The sequence below is a fragment of the Natator depressus genome, chromosome 7 (assembly GCF_965152275.1).
Source record: "Natator depressus isolate rNatDep1 chromosome 7, rNatDep2.hap1, whole genome shotgun sequence".
NCBI lineage: Eukaryota > Metazoa > Chordata > Testudines > Cheloniidae > Natator > Natator depressus.
Window position 1 is genome coordinate 23,804,209 of NC_134240.1, and position 26,865 is coordinate 23,831,073.

The following is a 26,865-nucleotide window of genomic DNA, read 5'->3' on the forward strand; positions in this document are numbered from 1 at the left end:
TCTCCTTACATGTACTGCCCAACTGGATAGCAGCTCCATCACTTTCGCTCCTGATCTTTGTGGCTGTTTAAATGCTGATGCTTGCTGGGTAGCAGCAGAGCAGATGAACCTGTTTCTGAAAGCAAAATTTTAGTCCAAGGTTGCCCCTTTACTCAGGGCACAGAGAAATAAAATCCTAAGCAACCCCTTGGGTGAAGCCAGCTAATCTGTGCCCATCAAAAAGGTGCCGGTGAGTAACAGTTCTGTTTGTAGGCACTGTAAAGAGGCGCAAGGAGGAGCTGTATTGAAGGAAGAGTGAAGATTAGAGACATTCATCCTTCTGTTCTAGCCTGGTGCCACAGAACGAGACACCAGTGTCAAAGGTGTCTCTGCAGGCTATGGGCAGTGACTGAACAGCAAACACAGAGTGCAATCCCACAGCGAAGGGAAGCAAAACAGTTTTTTCCCCATTTTCCTTCAAGGGAAGAAGGAACTTTGGAGCATTTATAGAAACTGACAAGAGGCCCAAATATCAGAAGGCTTTGCAAGATTCCTTCTACATGGCCCTCCCTCAATGCACCCCAATCCAGACCAACAGCATCCCTGTTGGTCTTCGGCCACCTGCATGTTATACTGGTCTGCAAAGGTGAAAGGCAAGAGCAATGACTCCAGGCATCACTTAACTCAGCATACCCTAGCACAGCCCAGCTACTATAGCTGCATTTTTGCCAGTGCTAATGCTGGTCCAGTGTGTCACCAACTTGGAGAGGTTCATGAAAGAACTTCCACCCCACACCTAGCCAACAGTGGCACTTTGCCATAAACACCCATGAGAGCCAACTCCATTTAAATTATATTTATTTGGCTCGGTTAGTTTTAACAGTTGAGAAGACAAGTGTTTGTACAGCGCTTACAGCAAGATCCGTCTTGCCACTGCCACACAGAAGATTCAGACACAGATCCACCCCTTGGGAGCACCATCCCAGCCCAAGACATCTCCATTTCCATTCTGCAGTGGGCACAGCCTAGAAACGGAGCCAGTACATGGCGCTGCGGATCCGGTTGTAGTCTGGGAGCTGTTCGATGGGACCTGAGTAAGCAGAGGAGAATTAGTCACTTAGAATAAAGTGAAGAGATCCACCGTCAGCTTCTCAATTCTACTGCTCTTTGATCCAATGATGCCACCACACAGACTCAAATCCTTACATTAAAACCTCAGTCCAACAGTAGGAAGAAACAAATCTATAAAGACAGTTTAACTGGACAGTGGTTTTTAACACTATTTCCCATTTGTCTTGAAAACCCTTTTTCTTATAGCTCCCCCTTGAAGATTCAAACTCAATCTTGGAGATCACTGTGCGGAGGAGGGGAATCCACCAGGCACTTAAGGGAGGGAAGATGCTTGGGCAAGTTTTCCAAGGGGAACATCTCCTTGGCCGACAGACAGACATGGCAGAGTAGCACTGCAAGGAGTCCAGCCCATTGATTCTTACATTAACTGATGTCACCAGAGTAAGGAGATGACATTTGGCGGGCACTATTGTGGATCCCACTCAGAATGAAACTCCATTGTTAATCATATCTCTGTAGCCTGTAACAGAGTGGGAGGCTAGCCAGCAGCCCAAAGCCATTGTCTTAGCAGCTGTACCTAACTAGATTTTCAGAACATACTCTCTGGTGAACATGCTTCAGCATATCGATGCACAAAGGCAGGGGAGACAGTAGTGAAGTTACCAGAAGGGTAAATTAGAGGGAGAAAAGCCAGAACTACAAATTACTTTATACAGAAAACTGCCAGAGATCCACCAAGCAAACACCTTGCTCTCCATTATAAACAAAGACTCAACCATGTTGGTTGCTTTTCAACCTGTGCATATAACCAGGTCACTTACCTACTGCTGCAACTGCTGGGCATTTGTCATAGATGTATTTGCTGCAGACCTCCTGTACCATCCTGGCATCCACAGCCTAACAGGAAATGACAAGAACAGGCAACAAATCATGTTTCTGATAGACACACATTTACACAAACTAAAAGCCACTCAACTACCACACAATCAGACTGCCAAAGACCAAGAGATTTGACCCTTTCTGCTTATCTGTTCAATATGATGCTGCTTTGAAGTTATTTGACTACTTGTCTGCCAGGACAGCTTACAGTCTCCATGAGAAATTCCTCTTGGCATGATATGGACAACCTGTTCCAGTCTATATAACTAAAGTCCCCCAAGTTATGTATCAGATGTAGTGCTCCACAAGTGCCAGAGATTGCACACACAGAGGGCCAGACAACGAAGCCCCTTGTTATATGGATCTTGCAAGACTGCACCCACTATGTATCTGACAGAGGGAGCTTGGGGATAAGTATTAAAAATGAGGGAGTCTGACAAATGAACTTAGAAGTGAAGATTAAGAGTTCAACACGAGCCATACTTGACCAGAAGGAAGAGTCAGCACAAGGGGAGCCTTTGGGGAAGATCCCCTGAAATACCTGTTAAAGAACACTTCTCTCTCAATATTACTCTAATGCCGCAATAGCAAAGCCAAATGGATAAGCAAAGGAGAACTTTATGAACCAGCTTTCTGCTCATGAGGACAATATTCTGGGTGGAATCTTTCAAGCCATTTCTAGTTCAGGCTTCTGGTTAGAGAAGGTTTAACTGGCATATACTCACTGAAACCTTTCCGGCTGAAACTGTATCCTGGCCATCTCCTCAGAGGTGGATTCACTCAAATGAGCCCGCATCACTAATGCTATAGGCACCCAAGTCACTTAACATGGTTATATGTTGTACTACTAATCTACAAGGGACGAACCAGCATCTAGACCTAGGGTGCAGGAAGGTGGTCTGACAACACAGAACACAAGTATAGTCTTATTTTGGCAATTCCACGATACATATATTTCAGTTGTTTAACACTGACCCTGCCTCTGACTTGCCAGGATAAACAGTCTAGTTAAACAGGTAAGTGCCTTAGATGCCCAGTTTCTCAGCAGCAGGTTTTATGCCCAGTAACAAACACCTGGAGTAAGGTTAATTGGGCTCCCGTAACAACTGATACGTACAGCAATTCTGGCATCCCATTCAGCTAAAGATATACGGCGTCCATAATTCAAGAGATGACTCCCAATATTTTCACATAAAGGTGTGGTACCTGGGAAAGATGTAGAGATTCGTTAGGAAAGACCTCACGTTTTGAGCAAGACAAAGGCCTTCCAGCACGTCACAGCTAAGGTTATGTTTATGTCCCGGAAGTCATGGAATCTGTGACTTCCAGAGACCTCTGACACATTCTCTGCTTCAGCCCCAGCGCTGCAGGACTCTGGAGCTGGCAGCCAGCGGGGCCCTGGCCAGGATTCTGGCGACAGCAGCAACAGGGGGGCCCCCTGCAAGGTTGCAGTGACAGACTCCTGAGGAGGCCCTTTCTCAGGGTTCCAATGACAGGTAACAGCCTCGCACGGGGGATGCCTTGGGCGAGTGGCTGGGGGTGCCCCATTTTCTCTTTGGGAAATATGGTCACCCTGTAGCTCCCAGCTGCCATGGGTGGAGGGAGGCCCCCTCCCCCCGCAGTTTCCAGAAGCTGCCAGCAGCATGGGGAACCCCACAGCTGAGAGCCACCACGGTGGCAGGGGAAACCATGGAGCCACAGCAGCAAAAGTCAGACAGGTCACGGCTTCTGTGAATTTTTGTTTATTGCCCATGACCTGTCCATGACTTTTACTAAGAGTAACCATGACAAAATCCTAGCCTTAGTCATAGCATGACCACCAGTTTGGAAAAAAGTATGCAAGCAGCTCATACCATTAGCCAGCTTCCAATAACCCAGCACCCACGTGCTCCTTTAGTAGGCCATCCCAGGCAGCTCCAGTGGGGAACAGAGAAATGCATTATGACTTCCACCTCTGGAGACCATGGTTCACACCTAACTTGGGCCATAACTGAAACCAGCTTGATGGTCTCAACCTTGCCCTTGGTCAGCATCACAAGGGTGGTGCCTAATTTGTTTTGGCACTGCCACCTTTGCTCAGGAGAGACCCATGGATTCAGGATAGCATGGAGTGTTACAGACTAGGATTCAGAATTAACAAAGCTGGGGTGGTAACCTAGGACAGAAACAGAGGATACGCCAGGTCAGGGCTGAGGAGCAACCTTGCATACTGCTTGCCAGTAGCACCTTGCTTCTAGCCAGAGCTCCTCCTTTCCAGGAAGGCCAGAACTTGGAGCTGTTAAAAAATGCAAAGCAGCTGTTCCTTAGATTAGAACATACCATCCAGCTGAGCCACCAAGGCATTCCGTAGGATGTTCTTGGCTCTCTTCACCTCCCCATCTGTTGCACTGGTGCACAGACGCATCCTGAACAGGAATCAGAAGGAATAAGGGGCTCTCAAAGACATTCCACTAGTACAAGATGAGAAGTGATTACCTCCACCCACATTTATTTTGAACACTGCCCCTCGATTTTCAACCTCTTATACAAACTGAATACTCGGTCTTCAACCCTCTTGCTACTAATACACCAAGAACTAACCTTCCCCATGTATTGTTCAGAGTGGCTACGAACTCAACAACGAGTAGCACAGAAAACTGACAGCTGACCGAAGCAAGCTCAATGCAAGTCTAGTCAGAGCACACATGGGGGGAAAGGACAAATACCTTACCCGAGCAGTCACAATTGGGAGCACCTCAATGGCAGGTGTGTCACTCCAACTTGGCAGCAACAAGCAAGCAAGCAAGCAAAGGGACCAGGGCATGCTGCCAGCTGTTAGTCCTGTTATAAACTTCAATCACTCACAATCTCTGCTGCTAGGGTTGTTAAGGGTCGCAAAATGGGAATCAGTCACTGACCACTGTCAAGGGATTCCAATTCCTGAGGGTTCTGTGCAGTTTGGTAGGTTTCCTACAAGTCTTACATCCCTTTCTCCCACCCAGTGTATTTAGATAGCAACCTCCCAGGGGCAAGGACTGTTTCCTGCTCTATGTGTACAGTTCCTAGCACAGGGGGCTCCCCCAATTCTGGTTGTAGCCTCTAGGCACTGCTGGAACACACATCATAAACTCTAAGAAAGGCTAAACAATGTGAAGTGCCTTTAATCCTGGCAATGAATGGTCTCCAGCACCAAGGCATTTACCAGTCAGTCAACAGGACCGAGACTGTGCATGATGTATCACCAGGTCACCTTTCCTAAGTGTAACATGATGGACAGACTGTGGCTTTCACATGCTCTGGGAAAGGCAACCTTGTTTGGGGATAAGAGGCCCCAACACTAGAACAACCTCTAATGCACCAAAACAAACAGGGACCACAGCCATCATTCAGGGAGGTCAGGGGGATAAAACTAGAACAATGGGGTGAGATTAAGACAAAGGAAGATTCAGGCGGGATATGAGGAGTCATTTCTCTTACAGCCTGAAGAGTTTCTTCTCAAGGTAAGTTGTGGAAGCCGCACAGGAAAGGATTAACATGAGATAAGACTCTAGAAAGCACAGGACTCTTCTTGACAGTACGTGGGCTTGAACTTTGTAGGATACAATAAGTTCTCTGCTAGATCTAGTGTCCATAATAGGGACTGATTACATGCAGCAAATCACACTCACCACTCTCCCTGAGCAAAATGCAGTGCATCTTCTATGTTCAGAGCATCAGAAACAAAATGGAGTCCAAAGAGGCCTGTGTCAGAGTAGCAAGTGTTGAAGGTCTGGAAACTTTGACAGACTTTATTCTCTACTGCAATTGTAGCCAGCCTGCTGGATTGATTCTGCACGTAAGTAAACACCTTCAGTGATTCAAATGCTCACCTTTCCTTTGACAGTTCAAATGCCTCCCCCTGAGTGGTTATAGGGTCAGAAGAGCAAACAAGGTAGAGAGCTCAGGGGGGCACTCCAGGCTCTACCCCACAGAGATGACAAGCTTTCATGGTAGAAAGTAGAGTGTACAGCCTGCTGAAGGCTTTTACATCTCACTAAACTTCTCTCCTTTCCCAGCACTGCACTCTGAAGGTGGTACTTGGTACCATTCCAGAAGGGTACCACAAGGAAAGTGGGGGGATACAGGGAGTAGGTGGCCTGAAATTAGAGTGGACTATACTACAGGCATGCCCTGCCAGAGGGAGTCTCTATACAGAGATAGGAGAGGTGTACATTGGGTTTTAAACAGGTCCTCACCACACTGCAGTTGTAAGATGTGCCTGTGTCTTAGGGATACACATTACCCTCCCCTGCTTAAATACTATCACCACTAAATGAACTTTTCATTGTTGCATCACAGGACAAGTTTAGGGAAGGGATACTCAGGGGTGTGAGCACCTTGCTGGGAATCGTCCTACTCAGTCCTATTCCATAGCTGCTGAGGATCTGCAGTGCAGCAATCCTCTCCGAGAAAGCTGCATATAGCTCTCCAGAGACAGCTAGCAGGACCTCCTTGCCACACCCCATCCAGCCCAAGAGGTGTCCCAGATCAGCCCTGGTCAGCATTTCTATCCTGCCTTCTGGATTCACAAACTCCATTTCATGGGAACATTTCAGAATTCAATATTATACACAACAGCTTCCCGCTCAAGGAGATCATAATGTTAAGTCACTACAGCTGACTCAACACCATGCTCCCAAGTTTCTTACCTTACCACCACCAAAGGTGCGGTCATAGCGCCCTATGATCAAGTTAGCTACAAGAAGGGGAATATTGTCTGGATTGGACCATCCTGGGCCCTCCACTGCAATAGCAACATGAGCCAAGGGTAAGGCGTCATCTCTGACACGGATCTGAAAAACATCAAGGGGCATGGCAAGAGCAGAGTGAGCATTGTGGCCTTCTCTCCAGGGTCTTATACAAAGCATGGGTTGATAAATTAGGGGATTTGGTGCGGTCATGGGCAAAATCAGCTAGCCTTTCACCTTTAAGTTCTTGTATGTAATGTGCCATTCACATCACCAGATGCATCTGGTTTCTAGACTCCATTAGGTCATAGATGAAAGTACTAGCCTCAATAAATTCCTAGGGGATTTTGATCACATCTACAACCAAAACATTTCTGCAAGACTGGCAGAGCTGTGTAGGGGTCTCAAGACTAGAACAGTGGGGCCTGCTGTTGGTCAGGACTGAGGTGCCATCTACTCACAAAGAAAACATACACGTTTACACAGAGATTTCATCCCCTAAGTGACCAGGGGATAATGTCACAAAGGTATGCTTTGTACTCAAAGCAATCTGCTGTTGCTGAGAAGAATTTACCTCACTCCCAGTGAAACGGCAGGGTGGGGGGATGGGCACCGCATCCTCCTTATATTCAAAGGGAACTCCACTCAAGTGCTGCCTAGCAAGGTCTACCAATTCTGTGTGGGAAACACCTGGAAAGGGGAACAGAAGGAACAAGAAATCAGTACAGCTGCTTGAGCCTCTGAAATGCAAGGAAGAAAAAAAATATGTTCCATATGACAGACAAGAGCCTGAGAGAGACCGCTTTGGAGTCTAAACATCAGTTTTAAAATATCAAGACTTCCTAGAGCATTGTTTCTCAAACACGGCCACCATGGCTGCCTTTTCTTGTGGCCACAGCCTCCTTGGTGGTGATGGGGGGCGGGGGAGGTGAAACCGCAGCCCCTCCCCTGGGGCTGCCAGCAGTGGTTGGGCCCTGCCCAACTCTGAAACCAGAAATGCCAGAGGAACAGGCAGCTGGTGTGAGTTCCCCACATATCCTGGGAGTGGTGGGGCTCAGGCTTCAGCCCTGGGGTGGCGGGCTCTGGTCATGGGCTCTACCCACCTGGCAGTGGGCTCTATTCCCAGGCTCACCACTCCCCCCTGTTGCCCTGGTCCCCACTGCCTCCTCCAGCCCTGGGCTTCGGCTGCATGGCAGCGGGCTCCATCCCCCAGGCTCTGGCCAAATGGCTCCGGGATCTGGCCCCAGCTGGGCGGTGGGTGCTGGCCTCCGGATCACTACCCCGTGCCCGTTGCCCTGGGCCCCGCTGCCTTCTCCATCCACAGGCTCCAGCAGCAGGCTCATCCTATCTCCATCATCCCTGGCCTCCATTGCATCCTCCAACCCCGGACTTCAGCTGCACAGCAGCAGTCTCTGGTCCTCGGCCCCAGGTGCTAGCCCGCCGCTGCTTCCTTACCTACCTCCCCAGAGAGCGCTTAATTTAAGTAAGCTGGGAGCTGAATAAATCTGCCATGAAAAGTGATATTTGTATGTTAGTTAATATCACTTTTCACTGCCTGCCACCCAGCTAACAAATCTTTAAAAAAACCAACGGAAGACAAGAACATGCAAAGCACCTTATTTTTGTTTCTCTTCTGTTTAGGTCCAGTAAAGAACAGAGACAACGGTACGTTACTTTTATTATTGAGTTTGAAAATAAGCCCTACACAAATCACAATGCTTTGGACGTGTATATGTGCACATTTGTTTGTTTTTCCTATAGTTAAGTATTTTAGGAAAAATTGTCAGAGCAGCCACCAACAAGAGTTGGTGGCTGCACTCTGAGGCCACCAAAAATTTTGTTGAGAGAACCCCACTCCTAGAGTCCCAGAAAACTAGCACTTACCTCCAGCAGCTGCGAGGACCATGCGAGGGGCCTTGTAGTGAGTGTCAATGTAGGCGGCTAGATCTGCACGAGTCAGATGCCTAAAGAGTATACACAACATTTTAATATCCCAACAAACCAGGTATGGAGGAGATAGGTTGAGCTGTGAGGGCTGGGTGTCAGGGAAGGCAGGTACTCAATACAACGGAAGAGACAACACTCCCTTGGTTATAGTAAGAACATCTCCTGGGAATCGGTCATCTAGCCCTCCCCTGTGCTGTACCCTGGAGACCACAATGCTTAGGGAATTGGGACTAGGATACTGAACCTTTCACTTCTAGGTCTCCAGTTCAAATCCAGCCTATATCACTTGTGACCAGAAGTCATTACTTTCCGATGGTTGTTTAGTAGCCTATGTGAAGTGAGGTGATCTCTACCTACTTGCTAATGGGTAAGTGTCCATGGTCAAGGCCACCACCATAAAGGCACTCCTGGCTGGTGATCTCAGAGACACCACATACTAGATACAGGAGAGGGCTGCGCTCTTGGCCTAAACAGTCAATCCCCCCTAGTTAGCGCTGAGGCACAATGGTGGGGAATATGTGAGAGACGCTTGTGTAGCACTGCTCACCCTAGGATCAGGCCTAGTACAACAGGACTTCAAACTCCAAAATTGATAATACAGCATCCATCACCAGCAGTGGGAAGCACAGAGTCAAGGCAAAAATTGTAAGTCTATGGTGAACAGATCAGCCACATGTATAGCACTACCTGCTGCGTGCAAATGGGTAGGGTTCCTTGTGCAAATACTTTTGTTGCTGATGTGCTTTACTAGCAAAGACCTTTCCACCCTCACTGCACACAGCTGCACGTAGTTGTGATTATGCAGCTCCCTTTTTATCAAGTTCAGTGATCCATAACAGGAACTGTGTGCTCCCAAGCATTGTGTGTTAGCGGAAGGAGGACTGTCCTTGGGTGTGTATCATACTCCAGACCTAAAAGAGTGGATTTGCTGCTCACTTGATGTTCTCAGTGGTTCCCTCGACAGTGCGGCTCAGGGCAGTGCCTTGGAAAGCAGTCGCATGAAGATAGTCAAAGACTACATCTGTCAAGTTGCTGTCAATTTCCTGCAGCTCCTGAAGGATGGTGCTCCGTTCCTTCTCTATCTGAGAATCCTCTAGGCTGCAGTTCTGCACAATGTCAGCCAGAATCTCGACAGCTACAATACACACACACAATTTCAGCAATTTCTTTACCTGGCCACTACAGACTGCAGCAAGAAACTGAAGACAGGTCATAATCTGGAGAAGGAATGGGTATGGACTGAAATAAACACTCTACCAAGACTCAGCAAAAAAGGGGGAATGTAGGAGACCATGATGGGACAGGGTATGTGGGGCAAAATGGGCTAACATACTAGCTGTTCACCTAGGTTCAAGTCTCCATCGGGTCACAAAACAGATAAAATTGAATGGTTTCAATATGTAGAAATCTCAACATTAAAAATCATTTCTCATCTTGGCATAACATTTTGCTTTTCAGAGGCATTATAAGACTGGTACAGGAATTACATAGCAGTTCAGGGGTTCCGTACGCTGGCAATGCAGTGTGGGTGCCCAAAACTGGAAGAGATGAGGCTGCAGGATGTCAGGAGTCAAATGTATAGGACACTTGCAGAAAACTTGCTATGTCTATGGTTTGTCATAGCTAGTCCTGTAGGTCCTTGCTCTCGTGGGAAAATGCTACTTCCCAAAAGACACATGAAATCTGCATATGGCAGCAAGGAGCTGCACTGAAAACAGAACCCACAGGAGCTCCATTGAGCATTTCTGACCGTTAACTACTGAGTTAACGCTACCCATCTTCCCAAACCTCATAGTATGGCAAAGGATGATCAAAGTCACTCTGTCACCCAGCAACATTATTAAAGGCTATATACAGAACAGTAGTATAGTAGGCCGCAAAGGCTTATTTTAGAAGAATATGAAGCTGAAGGCTTGAGCACCATTCCATGACTATATGCTCATCAATTAACTATTCAGGACCTGCAAATGCTCAGATTCCCTGGGTACTAAGTGAATCATAGCCTTGGAGTCCCTGCTTTATCCCACTGGTGCATGATAACAAGAGACATTAAAAACAAACCAAAACTAATATTTCTCTGCCCTCAAGCTCTTGATCAGAGACTTAATAGACCAATGGTCACACTACCTCTGGGCAGGTCTTTGGACAGGGCTTTCATGAAGTAGGCAGTCTGCTCCCGGGAGGTATAACTGTTGAGGTGAGCACCCATACTCTCCACTTCCTTTTCAAAAGTGGCACAAGGACGTTTCTTTGTGCCCTAAAAGAAAGAAATGTAGCTAGAAGTTGGTTAGGTTTTTCCCTGACAACTAAAGAACTAAATTAATGACACAGATCTTCACAGAACTCAGGGGGCCATTTTAGAAGTAGCTATGTTTCATTCCCATCAGATGCCAATAGGTACTTACTAATGAGGACAAATGTAATTTTCAGAATGCCCTAAAATGCTTGTCACCATGAAGTGAGGCTGATCTCCCAGTGAAAGCTACCATAGTATGGATACTATTCAGCAGGAAGGCCTGCTTGCACTAAAGTGCTGCTCAGCCGGTGGCTGCATTATTAAAAGGCTAGAGACGCTCAGCCATAAGGAAAGTTGTTATTTACAGCATTGTTTATTTAATGTGGGCTAAATACTAATACAAGTTTTCTACACAGGTTTCTCCAGTAAATGAGTTACCCCAATATTAGCAGGTTTCAGAGTAACAGCCGTGTTAGTCTGTATTCGCAAAAAGAAAAGGAGTACTTGTGGCACCTTAGAGACTAAGCAATTTATTTGAGCATAAGCTTTCGTGAGCTACAAAATCCGATGAAGTGAGCTGTTGAGCATAAGCTTTTGTGAGCTACAGCTCACTTCACTGGATTTTGTAGCTTATGCTCAAATAAATTGCTTAGTCTCTAAGGTGCCGCAAGTACTCCTTTTCTTTTCACCAATATTAGCAGTAAGTCTCCAACTTGTCATATTCAAATTATGAGAAATTACTTCCTTTGCCACAAACTACACGAGTAGCAAAGCAAGAGTGCTTCATTTTTAGTAATTTTACTATTTACACTTTTATATTTACACACACAATTCTATATAAATAAAAATAAAATTACTGATGTTAAGTTTAAATAAATTAGGGTTCTGTTTTTTTTTTTTTTAAAAAGTGGGCTAAATTTGCATTGTTTAAAATACTTAACTGCATAGAAAAATTGTTCTGGAAGTTCAGGAGTTAGTCACAAGGACCTCTGCACACCCTTCTTGTATGCAGCGCACTGCCATTGATTTTCATGCCATTGACTGGCAAATTCGCTGTTCAGAGCCAGTTAATACTATCCCATGACTAGCATGGGAAACACTAGAGAGAGTTAGGCACGTAAATCCCCTGGGCAGTGGCAAGAGTAGAGTCACCTGAACACTGACTATGGGAGTCAGTACAAAGATTCAGTGCACATTCACAGATAAAATGCCTTTTTAACAGAGAGGGCAGCTTGAACTTTTATTTTGCCCTCATAGGTACCTAAAAAAGCCCCTTATCATTTGTATTACAGTGGAATCCAGAGGTCCAGATCAGGATTGGGATCCCATTCTGCTAAGCAATATGACAAACAAGGACACTTCCTGCCCTGAAGAACTTAAGCTCATTTTCCTTCTAACTTACACAAAGAGGTGTGTTCGTGCTTTGGTGCCCACACATCTTAAGCAGTGGCAAGTGGAAGAAGTCCAATTTTCTAACATGTATTTGACCGACAGGAATCAGAACCACATATAAATTAAAGTCAGAAAGAAAAGCTCAGAGCCCAGAGTGATAGTTCAATCGTAAGTAGTTGCATAGGGTCAATTCCCATAAAAAGTACCAGACCTAGCACATCATCTCACCTTGAATGCCAGATGTTCCACAAAGTATCCTGCTCCATTGTTCTTCTCACTTTCATAACGACTACCTACCCCAATCCACACACCCACCTAACAGAAGATAGATGAGGTGAATAAATACAATTAGGAAATACAACTAGCAAAATATGCAAGTTTCCTGTCACTAAGCCTAACACCTGGAGTTTAAGACAACCCCACTGCTAGTACCAGGACATGCCCTTCAATGCTGGTGGCAGTGTATTTTTTTTTTTTTAAATAATCTAGTCTATTTATACCATTTACCTTGCCACATAAGAGAATAATTTTCAGAATTTTATCAAAGATGTATTAAGCAATGAATGGCTGTCATAGTTAAGCGTAAGTAAGTCTGAAAGCTACTTCCATGCAAACGCAGGTGGGAGATCTGGGCAGAGCATGAGAGCATCAATGGACTTTTGAGACATTTGTCGACTCATTCCAAAGCAAGTTGTGCCTTTTATTTAAGCTCCAGTTTGCCTAGAGCCACAGACAGGTAAACACAAATGGCTGAATCTCTGCTGCTAACCTTGGTTCCAACAAGGGCTTTGAAAGACTAGTACATTACCTGAACTAAGTTAACAGTGATCATGGGATGATTCCAAACCCGTCTTAAACTTACTGTGCACGTAGGCTGGCCGGATTCCTCAGAAGCCACACGGAGGCCACTATCCAGAGAGGTAACTTGCGTCTCTGGAATGTTATGGAGTGCCTGGGCATAGGTAGCTGCACCTCGATTTCTCCCCAAACTCATCAAGGCTGGCTAAAGAGAAAGCCACCATCAAACAGCAACTCACACTATAATACAGAGCTACCAACATATAGATTGCCAAGAGTCACATGACGGTGCAGACGTAATAAACTAATCCAGCAGAACACAGATTCACTTGCTAAAGCTTTCCCACAGTAGGTCCCTAACCATTAATATATATATTTTAAATTATAAGATCTGCCAGATTCTGAGATCTCTGGATACATGAGCATAGGGGTGGGGGGGGGGGGGAGATCTTCACAGGTTGAAGGGAAAAGGATGAGAGCAATCAAGTGGGCTCAAGGCAAACCCCAGAAGCAGGAGTTTGGAAGTGGTCCCATTGTTAGGCATTCTTAACGTAAATTGAGATCTTTTGCAGGGCTTTAACCTCATCCCAGAATGGTAATCTACACCATGGGTCTCCAGAGACTGATATCTGTACCTCTCTACTTTTCTTTCCTATGCTAAGATTGGGGACAGATAAGCAATGAGAGTTTATGTTGTCCTTCAGGTTTGTATATTGCCATTTATCAAACACTCATCTCACAAAGTATATATCTTGGTAGATCTGTACCAAGTGTACAGTGTACATACATCCTCTCCATTGTAGGGATAACACAATGGAAGTGATACATAGATACTGATTCTTTACAGTGGCTGCTTATAATGTATGTATTTACAATATATGTAGCAGATTAAAATCAACTATGTCACTTCAGATTCAAAGCCCTTAGCAGTGCAAGGGCTATCTGCATTTGAGACCGTTCTTTCAGCTTCAGCATAGAGCAACACCACTTACTATTGAGGTTAAGATTTTGTCTCAGTTATTTTTAGTAAAAGTCAAGGACAGGTCACAGGCAACAAATAAAAATTCACAGACTCCCATGACCTGTCCCTGACTTTTATTAAAGATAATGGAGACAAAATGGGGCTGATGGCAGGGGGAGGACCGAAGTGTGTATGGCGAGGGTAAGAGGAGATGAGATCCCAAGCACCACTGTGGAAGATGGGGGGTGTCCCCCAGCACAGCTTAAGGCTCAGGTCCACTTCCCCGCCCCCAGTTCTAACTGGCCATGTATCAGTAAGATAAACAAATTAAGACAAGCAACAACAAACATGGTAGAAATGGGTCTTCAGGAAGCTTTTGAATGTAGAAAGGGAAAAGGCCTTGCAGACCAGCTCATTTTTAGAGATGAGCATGGAAAAAGGCATGCAGATACTCATAGGAGAATCAGACAAAAAGAGAGCTGAGGGTGGTATCACCAGCAGAAGAGGCAATAGATGGGCAACACAAAATATGGGCCAATAAGAAGGGAAGGGTGAAGAATTATGCAGAGATCTGAAAACAAAGACAAGAAGTCTGAACTTGATATGGAGGAGGAGAAAGATTCAAAGGGTGAGAATTATTTTCTCTAATTTTTTTACATTTAATTTGTGTGACAAAGTGGAAATTTTATGTAATAGTTTTGTGAATCCTGTGTACCTCCGTTTCCCCTATATTTTGTATGGCTATGGGGTGGGAGAGGATGGACGACCATTTGGTCTCAGGGCAAGCTAGGGCCAGAAATACATTAGGAAATTACATCAGTTAACTACATTCTTCAGGGTTGTGGAAAATCCACACCCCTAAGTGACGCAGTTAAACCAACCTAACCCCCCAGCGTAGACAGCGCTAATTCGACAGAATTCTCACGTTTACAAAGCTCCTGCCTCTCAGGGAGGTGGATTAACTAATCTGACTGGAGAAGCCCTCCCTGTCAGCATAGGTAGTGTCTTCACTGAAGTACTATAGCAGCACAGCTGGGCTGTCAGAGACATAAGAGAATGTTGCCAAGTGTCTGAGCTTGAAGGGGTCATTTAAAAGACTGACATGGCCAACCCCATATCAATGGCAAATCCAATCACCAGAACACTGACACCCAGCAACCAAGGACCCACAGGAAGATGGCTTTCCCCACTTCTCAGCAGGAAAGCAAAGCAAAATCCCACAGGTCGAGAACAAAGGACCGTGGGTGGGTTAAGAGTTGGCTGCTGGAAGGAGCAAGGGCTCTCACCTGAAAATGACCAGGGAGGTTAGATGGCTAAAGAGACACACAGCCTGAACATGAGGGTTCACAACAGCTTGGCTGGGCTCTGGACTAACCAGAATGGACTTGAACTATGCTTTAAACTTCAGTTCTCTATGCTAATTTAAGGACTTCCAGTGCTGTGCTCCAGTTCAGCAATAAACCTGAGTGTTTTGATGGTACTGTTTGAGCATCCCTGTAAATACCTGGGCAAGTGCATTAATTCCTGAAAAGCATAAAAGTCTCTACCAGGGGTTTCCCTCAGGTGGACTTGGTGAACAGAGCTCACTGTATGAAGTAGGAGTGCTGAAGCCACAGAGGTTCAGTCTAAAGAGGTGGCATAGCCTCCTCTGAAGGAAGAGCAAGACCTTTACATGGTCTACCACACTGAACAGGTTCCTCCTGGAGATTGCTCCAAAGCCGGGGGCATAGCAGCACTGCTGTGGATCTGTGACAGTTTGTTCTGTGCATTTTGACAGTATTTTCCATTGTGTGCTACACTGTTTTGCCTAGATAACTAGCTCTTACCCATGTGGATTCTGCACTCAGCAAAAGGGGAAAATTTTCAAAATAGGAAAACATAACTGCAAAACTAAAGAGTTCGGCAGGGGGACTCAGGGCAGGTGTAGCACCTGAAGCTACTTTTAACTGATTAACATTATGCTGACATTGTCATGGTTGAATGATCGGACCTTTGCTGTGGTGGGCTCCAGGGGGTGGAACTTGCTCCCTGCTGAAATTCCCCTTTTTAAAATAATCATAATACCATCAGAATAAAGAGCTGTTACTTTAACTATCCCTGCTACATCTGTATTACTATTTTCCTCTTTCATCCATTTTCCCTCTCTCAACTACAATTTGTTAAGCTTTTAGGGGCTTGTCTTAACAGTTTTAAAATCATTTTATTCAATAGAACCCCAAATTGGATAGCAGGATTTCCTTGGATTATGAACCTCAAACAGAAGGTGCAGTACTCTGCTCCCCCACAGCATCAGAAACAGCACCCAGTTTTGACATACACTAAATGACTTTAGTCAGGAAACAAATGTCTATTTATAGATGCCAACTAGTTGTCTGGTTAAGACTAGCGTCTCAGCCAGAGACCTCTTACTACACAGGAGCAAAGACCTCTTACTATACAGCATCCCAGCACAAACATGGGAACTGGGTACGTTTCAACAAGCGGCTATAGGAGCTTTTAAACTTCTTTGATGCTACCTGGATGCATAGGTGCTGGAAGTAGGGGTGCTGCCGCACCCTCCAGCCTGAAGAGGTTTCCATCATGCACAGGGTTTACAAGTTTGGTTCAATGCCTCTCAGCACCTGCACTGTACAAGCTGTTCCAGGGCCGCGGGCTGTATCCCTGCCGGGTGGGCAGGGGCCGCGTAGGATTCAGCCGCCCGCAGGTGCGGCGTTGGCGCTCTGGGTAAGACTGATCGAACAGCAAGAAGCAACGGGAGCAGCCGCGCTCCTTAGCCAACTCCGAAGCGAAGCCCGCAGGCTGGCTGGGTCCCGCCGCGGGTGTACCGGGGCTCTCGGCACTAGGGGAGGCGGGATCCGACCGGGCGCAGTCTGGAGCAGTGCCCGAAGGAAGGGCCCGCTTGCCTCGGACCAGCCAGCGCGGCAACGCGGCCCCCCCCCGACAGCAGCGCCCTGTCCCTCCCCCAACGGGCACGGCTCCTCCGGCCAGCCCCGCGCACCCCGCTCCGGGGGAAGGTCACTGCGAACCGGGACCCTGCCGAGGAACGGCCCCCGCACCGCATTCCCCATCCCTTAGCCCAGCCGCAGCGGGGGGGGGGCGGCGGCGGGTGGCAGACAGAGCCGGCCTGGGCCACTGCCGGTCCCCAGGGCCTCGCCGTCCTTGTGACCTTCCCGGCGGCCGAGGCGGCTGGGCCTGCCCCGGCCCCATGCGCATCCCCTCCCCCAGGCCCCGGCGGGGCAGAGGCGCGCGGCCACTCACCGAGGAGCGGGGGCCCCGCAGAAGGGTTCGGCCCGCGGCACAGCCGGCCCGACACACCGAGGAGGCCGCCATCTTATCCCCTCACCCCTACCGAGGCCGAACTGACCCCGAGCGGAGCGAAAAAGACGCATGCGCAGGAAGACGAGCCCTAAAAGCACAGGAGCGCACGCGCAAGTAGGCAAATTGCCGGGTGATACGCATGCGCAGGGAGAGACGCTCGCATGGGCGGAGACAGGGACAGCTGTCTAAAGCAGAAAGGCGCATGCGCAGCAATGGGTCTAGCAAGGCTGAGACCGTGTTGCGCCCTCTGTTGGTTGGAGGCCGATGCCGATGAGAAACTGTTCTCAGCCGGCGGGGCGGGTCCTTCCTTACACGGGCAAATAAGGGCGCAGGGAGGGACCGCACTGGGCACGCGGCCCAGCCCCCTCGGGGCATCGGCATGCTGCAGCCCATGAGCCCCTGCCTGGTTGGACGAGCCCCACCCTCCCAAGGGGGGTGGATACCTGCAGCCTGGGGCAGATAAGCCCTTGCCCTTGCTCATGCACCCCCGTAGGAACTGGGCAGGGGCAAGGCTAGTCTCCTGCTAAGCCTTGGGCTCCCCTGGCCAGGCTTCCAGCAGGCCCCTGCCAGTGACGGGCCATAGGAGGGAAGCACCTGCTGCTTCTTGCTGGCCTTGCTCCGCATGGCCCAGTCTGCAGGCAGGAAACTCATCAACCCGGAGCCAGGGCCGGATTAACCTTTTGTGGGCCTCTATGGGGGCAAAGGGGCATGGTGCGAGGGGGCAGGGGCATTGGTCCCAGAGCGAGGGGCCGGCCAGGAACGATGGGGCCCAGCCCAGGGTGGAGGCGTTCTGCCCAGTTCAGCGCAAGGGCAATGTTTACAAACCAGCAGCTGCCAGATGCACACTGGCCTGCCTGGCCTTTTTCTGCACCATACACCCCTCCACTACCCAGTCCCCCCAACCCCTTATGCCCAGCACTTATGCAAAGCCCTCCAACTCCCAACAACTGCACAGCACCCCATAGAGACCCCCCACTGCCCCAACACACACAACCCCCCCATTGCCCAGTGTCCCCTTCCCCAGATCTCTGGAGACCCACTCTCCTGCACCCTGCCCCCCAGCTGCATTCACTGGCCTCGCTGGGAGATGATTGTGTCTGCTGGGCTGAGCTGACAGTGCAGCTGGGGCAAATCAGGGATCACTGTGGCCTCTCAGGAGTGGCATGATCAGTCAGGCTGGAGCGGCAGCATGTCCGGCCTGGGCTGGGCTCCCTCAGGGCTCAGTCCTGAGCCCCCTGAACTCCCTTCTCTTCCCCCAGTGGCTGAGACCAGCTCAGCCTCTGCACCGGTCCCAAGTGGCTCAGCCCTGGGAAGATGGGAAGGGCCACACAGATGGCAGGCAGCAGAGACTGTTCGGAGCTAGAGCCACGCTGGGGAGTGGGGCAGACCCCTAGGATGCAATCCCCAAGAGCCCACCCAGCCTGACTGCGCCCACTGGCCCTGTGGCCAGCAGCCCTGCTCAGCCCGCATAGTGAAGCCTAGCTGCTGGGTGGCGAGCCCCCTACAGGTGAGCGGGACCCGCTGGCTGGGAGCCACTCACACAGCAAGGCCTGGGCCCTGGACTTCCCTGGGCGAGGTGCCAGACCCAGCCATGTGGATGGATTAGACAGGTCCATAATAGGCCCTTTCTCAGTGTGGGCTTGGCACTATTGTAAACCCGGTTCTGCTCAGAGCTCAGCTGCTCCCTCTCCCCCACCTCCTACCAGTCAGCACTGAGTCAGGCCCCAAGGCATTACCTCCATCAGTTTATCTCCTGCTGACAAAATACTCAGTCGTGTATAAAGCTGCAGTAGAATGAGGCAAGCTTTCCAAACTGTTGGAGCCAAGCAGGGTGTGAGTCAAGCCCCAGCAGTTTAGGTCAGGTTGAGCTGTTTTTTGAGCACATTAATTTTGTATTTAATCTGGTCACTCATACCCTGTTGCTGTCTGTGCTTCTTAGTGGCTGTTCCAAAGCCGGAGTGGCCGTGGCGCCAGCTAGCATTAGCCTTCTTAAAACAAAGTCAAGCAATTGCAAAAAGTATTCAGAGGGCCTGGCAGAATAAGGCCACGATTATAAATAAGGTAGGCCAAAAGGACATAGTATTTAAGAGTGGCTATAACGATGTAATCTGATGAAATGGTCAGCACTGACATGGATTTGAGGCTAGCCCTGACAAATGTCACATTAATAAATGACAAAAATAGCTGCTTTGTGTAACAACACAATTTATTGAGAAATATTCATAGGTGATTGGGCTTTAAGTCAGATCATGTTTTCAAATTAAGTCTTAGAAGTGGAACATGAATCAGGCTAGATACCAGTTAATTATCAGAACTAATTCCTGCTTTCTGTCAACTCCTTTACAGGTCTAATAGTCTATTCACTGACTAAACACATTTTTCAGGTCCTGTATTTACTAGATGCATTAAGCTGCAGAGTTCTTCAAAGGAAGTGAAAAGGAGGACTTGTGGCACCTTAGAGACTAACCAATTTATTTGAGCATGAGTTTTCGTGAGCTACAGCTCACTTCATCGGATGCATACTGTGGAAATTGCAGAAGACATTATATACACAGAGACCATGAAACAATACCTCCTCCCACCCCACTCTCCTGCTGGTAATAGCTTATCTAAAGTGATCATCAAGTTGGGCCATTTCCAGCACAAATCCAGGTTTTCTCACCCTTCGCCCCCCCACAGACAAACTCACTCTCTTAATGGTAATAGCCCATCCAAAGTGACCACTCTCTTCACAATGTGTATGATAATCAAGGTGGGCCATTTCCTGCAGAAATCCAGGTTCTCTCACCCCCTCACCCCCCTCCAAAAACCACACACACAAACTCACTCTCCTGCTGGTAATAGCCCATCCAAAGTGACCACTCTCTTCACAATGTGTATGATAATCAAGGTGGGCCATTTCCTGCAGAAATCCAGGTTCTCTCACCCCCTCACCCCCCTCCAAAAACCACACACACAAACTCACTCTCCTGCTGGTAATAGCTCATCCAAAGTGACCACTCTCCCTACAATGTGCATGATAATCAAGGTGGGCCATTTCCAGCACAAATCCAGGTTTTCTCACCCCCCCCCCCCACATACACACAAACTCACTCTCCTGCTGGCAATAGCTCATCCAAACTGACCACTCTCCCCACAATGTGCATGACAATCAAGGTGGGCCACTTCCAGCATAAATCCAAGTTTAACCAGAACGTCTGGGGGGGGTAGGAAAAAACAAGGGGAAATAGGCTACCTTGCATAATGACTTAGCCACTCCCAGCAACTACAATACCCACCTGCGGAAGTGAAGAAACAGATTGATAGAGCCAGAAGAGTTCCCAGAAGTCACCTACTACAGGACAGGCCTAACAAAGAAAATAACAGAACGCCACTAGCCGTCACCTTCAGCCCCCAACTAAAACCCCTCCAACGCATTATTAAGGATCTACAACCTATCCTGAAGGATGACCCAACACTCTCACAAATCTTGGGAGACGGCCAGTCCTTGCCTACAGACAACCCCCCCAGCCTGAAGCGAATACTCACCAACAACCACATACCACACAACAGAACCACTAACCCAGGAACCTATCCTTGCAACAAAGCCCGTTGCCAACTGTGCCCACATATCTATTCAGGGGACACCATCACAGGGCCTAATAACATCAGCCACACTATCAGAGGCTCGTTCACCTGCACATCCACCAGTGTGATATATGCCATCATGTGCCAGCAATGCCCCTCTGCCATGTACATTGGTCAAACTGGACAGTCTCTACGTAAAAGAATAAATGGACACAAATCAGATGTCAAGAATTATAACATTCATAAACCAGTCGGAGAACACTTCAATCTCTCTGGTCACGCAATCAGAGACATGAAGGTCGCTATCTTACAACAATAAAACTTCAAATCCAGAGTCCAGCGAGAAACTGCTGAATTGGAATTCATTTGCAAATTGGATACTATTAATTTAGGCTTAAATAGAGACTGGGAGTGGCTAAGTCATTATGCAAGGTAGCCTATTTCCCCTTGTTTTTTCCTACCCCCCCCCCCAACATTTTGGTTAAACTTGAATTTATGCTGGAAATGGCCCACCTTGATTGTCATGCACATTGTGGGGAGAGTGGTCAGTTTGGATGAGCTATTGCCAGCAGGAGAGTGAGTTTGTGTGTATGTGTGGCGGGGGGGGGTGAGAAAACCTGGATTTGTGCTGGAAATGGCCCGCCTTGATTTTCATACACATTGTAGGGAGAGTGGTCACTTTGGATAAGCTATTACCAGCAGGAGAGTGAGTTTGTGTGTGTATGGGGGTGGGGGAGTGAGAAAACCTGTATTTGTGCTGGAAATGGCCCACCTTGATTTTCATGCAGGTTGTAAGGAGAGTGGTCACTTTGGATAGGCTATTACCAGCAGGAGAGTGAGTTTGTAGGTGTGGTTTTTGGAGGGGGGTGAGGGGGTGAGAGAACCTGGATTTCTGCAGGAAGTGGCCCACCTTGATTATCATACACATTGTGAAGAGAGTGGTCACTTTGGATGGGCTATTACCAGCAAGAGAGTGAGTTTGTCTGTGGGGGGGCGAAGGGTGAGAAAACCTGGATTTGTGCTGGAAATGGCCCAACTTGATGATCACTTTAGATAAGCTATTACCAGCAGGAGAGCGGGGTGGGAGGAGGTATTGTTTCATGGTGTCTGTGTATATAATGTCTTCTGCAATTTCCACAGTATGCATCCGATGAAGTGAGCTGTAGCTCACGAAAGCTCATGCTCAAATAAATTGGTTAGTCTCTAAGGTGCCACAAGTCCTCCTTTTCTTTTTGCGAATACAGACTAACACGGCTGTTACTCTGAAACCTGTCAAAGGAAGTGGTGGGGCTTGGACACTTGAAAATATTCTGTAGGAACAATCCTGTCCTGGGCAGCTAATGGACTGGATAATCTAACAGGTCTTTTCCTTTTCTGGCATCTATGATTTTCTAAAGCACTACAAAATGTACGGTATTGATAATAAATAGTAAGCAATACCTCTATGTCACTGAATGAGCCCCTGTATTCACACCCTACACAACTGTAATAATCTTTTTACAAAATATGCCTCGTGAGGTATCATTTGAAAACTAATAACTTGATCAATAATGTCATGGTGAAGTGCATGTAGTAACATTATATGGAAAGTTATGAATATAAGCTGAAGTTATGACTGAAATGTGTTTATCAGACAAGTCTGAGGAGCAGGTAAACCAGTTTCTCAAAGGCAAAGGACAAACTGACACCTCTAGCCAGGGGCAGGGCTGGCTCCAGGCACCAGCTTTCCAAGCAAGTGCTTGGGGCGGCAATTAGAATGGGGCGGCAGTCCATGTCCCGCGGCGGCAATTCGGTGGCAGCTCCGCCGCTTTTCGTGCCGCGGGAGCTTTTGGGCGGCAATTCGACCGCGACTGCTTGGGGCGGCAAAATTGTTAGACCCACCCCTGGCCAGGGGTCATTAAAGTTGATTGGCAGTCACTGGTCAAGTGGCCATTCTTTGGCAGTGAAGGGGGGCAGTAACAGACCGATTTACACTTTAACCAACACCACAGAACCTCTTTCACAGCTCCATCCTCATAGCTGGAAGGAATTTCATATAGGGGTAACTCTCAGGAAAATGCATTTCAAAGGGCAACCAGCCTATAAAAGGGAGGGGGGGGGGGAAACACCCCAGATACATTCACTCTCTCTCACTCGCTTTTTCAGCTGAGAAGATAAAGGAACCAGCCTTTGAACTCTGAGAAAGGCTCTACTTGAAAATTTAGTCAGCCCTGGTGCTGGGAACATTTGGTAAGAATTTACCTTAAACCAAGTCTAGTTTGTTTAAGTTTAGTTACTAGAAAGTGATTTATCTTTATTTCTGTTGTAACCATTTCTGACTTTAATACCTTTAACTTGTACTCACTGAAAATCTCCCTCTTTGTAACTAAATAAACTTGTTTTATTCTTTATTCTAATCTAATCCAGTATTGTGTTTAAACTGAACTGTTTGGTAACTCCAGTTAAAGTAAAAAGAAAAGGAGTACTTGTGGCACCTTAGCGACTAACCAATTTATTTGAGCATAAGCTTTCGTGAGCTACAGCTCACTTCATCGGATGCATACTGTGGAAACTGCAGAAGACATTATATACACAGAGACCATGAAACAATACCTCCTCCCACCCCACTCTCCTGCTGGTAATAGCTTATCTAAAGTGATCACTCTCCTTACAATGTGTATGATAATCAAGTTGGGCCATTTCCAGCACAAATCCAGGTTTTCTCACCCACTCCCCCCCCCAAAACACACACACACAAACTCACTCTCCTGCTGGTAATAGCTTATCCAAAGTGACCACTCTCCCTACAATGTGCATGATAATCAAGGTGGGCCATTTCCAGCACAAATCCAGGTTTTCTCACTCCCCCACCCCCATACACACACAAACTCACTCTCCTGCTGGTAACAGCTCATCCAAACTGACCACTCTCCTTACAATGTGTATGACAATCAAGGTGGGCCATTTCCAGCATAAATCCAAGTTTAACCAGAACGTCTTGGGGGGGGGGGTAGGAAAAAACAAGGGGAAATAGGCTACCTTGCATAATGACTTAGCCACTCCCAGTCTCTATTTAAGCCTAAATTAATAGTATCCAATTTGCAAATGAATTCCAATTCAGCAGTTTCTCGCTGGACTCTGGATTTGAAGTTTTATTGTTGTAAGATAGCGACCTTCATGTCTCTGATTGCGTGACCAGAGAGATTGAAGTGTTCTCCGACTGGTTTATGAATGTTATAATTCTTGACATCTGATTTGTGTCCATTTATTCTTTTACGTAGAGACTGTCCAGTTTGACCAATGTACATGGCAGAGGGGCATTGCTGGCACATGATGGCATATATCACATTGGTGGATGTGCAGGTGAACGAGCCTCTGATAGTGTGGCTGATGTTATTAGGCCCTGTGATGGTGTCCCCTGAATAGATATGTGGGCACAGTTGGCAACGGGCTTTGTTGCAAGGATAGGTTCCTGGGTTAGTGGTTCTGTTGTGTGGTATGTGGTTGTTGGTGAGTATTTGCTTCAGGTTGGGGGGCTGTCTGTAGGCAAGGACTGGCCTGTCTCCCAAGATTTGTGAGAGTGTTGGGTCATCCTTCAGGATAGGTTGTAGATCCTTAATAATGCGTTGGAGGGGTTTTAGTTGGGGGCTGAAGGTGACGGCTAGTGGCGTTCTGTTATTTTCTTTGTTAGGCCTGTCCTGTAGTAGGTGACTTCTGGGAACTCTTCTGGCTCTATCAATCTGTTTCTTCACTTCCGCAGGTGGGTACTGTAGTTGTAAGAATGCTTGATAGCGATCTTGTAGGTGTTTGTCTCTGTCTGAGGGGTTGGAGCAAATGCGGTTGTATCGCAGAGCTTGGCTGTAGACGATGGATCGTGTGGTGTGGTCAGGGTGAAAGCTGGAGGCATGTAGGTAGGAATAGCGGTCAGTAGGTTTCCGGTATAGGGTGGTGTTTATCTGACCATTGTATATTAGCACTGTAGTGTCCAGGAAGTGGATCTCTTGTGTGGACTGGACCAGGCTAAGGTTGATGGTGGGATGGAAATTGTTGAAATCATGGTGGAATTCCTCAAGGGCTTCTTTTCCATGGGTCCAGATGATGAAGATGTCATCAATATAGCGCAAGTAGAGTAGGGGCGTTAGGGGACGAGAGCTGAGGAAGCGTTGTTCTAAATCAGCCATAAAAATGTTGGCATACTGTGGGGCCATGCGGGTACCCATAACAGTGCCGCTGATCTGAAGGTATACATTGTCCCCAAATGTAAAATAGTTATGGGTAAGGACAAAGTTCAGCCACCAGGTTAGCCGTGACATTATCGGGGATAGTGTTCTTGACGGCTTGTAGTCCATCTTCGTGTGGAATGTTGGTGTAGAGGGCTTCTACATCCATAGTGGCCAGGATGGTGTTATCAGGAAGATCACCGATGGATTGTAGTTTCCTCAGGAAGTCAGTGGTGTCTCGAAGGTAGCTGGGAGTGCTGGTAGCGTAGGGCCTGAGGAGGGAGTCTACATAGCCAGACAATCCTGCTGTCAGGGTGCCAATGCCTGAGATGATGGGGCGCCCAGGATTTCCAGGTTTATGGATCTTGGGTAGTAGATAGAATATCCCAGGTCGGGGTTCCAGGGGTGTGTCTGTGCAGATTTGATCTTGTGCTTTTTCAGGAAGTTTCTTGAGCAAATGCTGTAGTTGCTTTTGGTAACTCTCAGTGGGATCATAGGGTAATGGCTTGTAGAAAGCGGTGTTGGAGAGCTGTCGAGCAGCCTCTTGTTCATATTCCGACCTATTCATGATGACAACAGCACCTCCTTTGTCAGCCTTTTTGATTATGATGTCAGAGTTGTTTCTGAGGCTGTGGATGGCATTGTGTTCTGCACGGCTGAGGTTATGGGGCAAGTGATGCTGCTTTTCCACAATTTCAGCCCATGCACGTCGGCGGAAGCACTCTATGTAGAGGTCCAGTCTGCTGTTTCGACCCGTTGCCAACTGTGCCCACATATCTATTCAGGGGACACCATCACAGGGCCTAATAACATCAGCCACACTATCAGAGGCTCGTTCACCTGCACATCCACCAATGTGATATATGCCATCATGTGCCAGCAATGCCCCTCTGCCATGTACATTGGTCAAACTGGACAGTCTCTACGTAAAAGAATAAATGGACACAAATCAGACATCAAGAATTATAACATTCATAAACCAGTCGGAGAACACTTCAATCTCTCTGGTCACGCAATCAGAGACATGAAGGTCGCTATCTTACAACAATAAAACTTCAAATCCAGAGTCCAGCGAGAAACTGCTGAATTGGAATTCATTTGCAAATTGGATACTATTAATTTAGGCTTAAATAGAGACTGGGAGTGGCTAAGTCATTATGCAAGGTAGCCTATTTCCCCTTGTTTTTTCCTACCCCCCCCCCCCAACATTTTGGTTAAACTTGAATTTATGCTGGAAATGGCCCACCTTGATTGTCATGCACATTGTGGGGAGAGTGGTCAGTTTGGATGAGCTATTGCCAGCAGGAGAGTGAGTTTGTGTGTGTGTTGGGGGTGGGGGGGGGGTGAGAAAACCTGGATTTGTGCTGGAAATGGCCCACCTTGATTTTCATACACATTGTAGGGAGAGTGGTCACTTTGGATAAGCTATTACCAGCAGGAGAGTGAGTTTGTGTGTGTGTGTTTTGGGGGGGGGTGAGGGGGTGAGAGAACCTGGATTTGTGCTGGAAATGGCCCACCTTGATTATCATACACATTGTAAAGAGAGTGGTCACTTTGGATGGGCTATTACCAGCAGGAGAGCGAGTTTGTGTGGCGGGGGGGCGGAGGGTCAGAAAACCTGGATTTGTGCTGGAAATGGCCCAACTTGATTATCATACACATTGTAAGGAGAGTGATCACTTTAGATAAGCTATTACCAGCAGGAGAGTGGGGTGGGAGGAGGTATTGTTTCATGGTCTCTGTGTATATAATGTCTTCTGCAGTTTCCACAGTATGCATCCGATGAAGTGAGCTGTAGCTCACGAAAGCTCA

At 47.5% G+C, this 26,865-nt stretch overlaps 1 protein-coding gene across 1 annotated transcript; it reads right to left on the reverse strand.

The window, feature by feature from the left end:
* Positions 1-822: 822 nt before the first annotated feature.
* UQCRC1 (ubiquinol-cytochrome c reductase core protein 1) lies at positions 823-17,389 on the reverse strand. The gene is made up of 13 exons (XM_074957671.1): positions 17,228-17,389; positions 13,073-13,213; positions 12,439-12,525; positions 10,710-10,839; positions 9,519-9,717; positions 8,520-8,599; positions 7,210-7,325; positions 6,597-6,740; positions 5,577-5,737; positions 4,249-4,334; positions 3,047-3,135; positions 1,872-1,947; positions 823-1,069 (listed from the first exon to the last, which is right to left on the reverse strand). The coding sequence occupies exons 1-13, from the start codon at positions 17,297-17,299 to the stop codon at positions 1,005-1,007; spliced, it is 1,446 nt and encodes a 481-aa protein (XP_074813772.1). The 5' UTR covers positions 17,300-17,389; the 3' UTR covers positions 823-1,004.
* Between the last annotated feature and the right edge of the window lie 9,476 nt (positions 17,390-26,865).

Coding starts and splice junctions, on each gene's coding strand:
- UQCRC1 (XM_074957671.1), bottom strand. CDS start 17,299: ATGGCGGCCTCCTCGGTGTGTCGGGCCGGCTGTGCCGCGGGCCGAACC. Junction 6,741..7,209: donor GCCGTTTCACTGGGAGTGAG/GTAAATTCTTCT, acceptor GATGTTTTTCAG/ATCCGTGTCAGAGATGACGC. Junction 1,948..3,046: donor AATGGGATGCCAGAATTGCT/GTACGTATCAGT, acceptor ATTTCCTGTTAG/GCTGTGGATGCCAGGATGGT.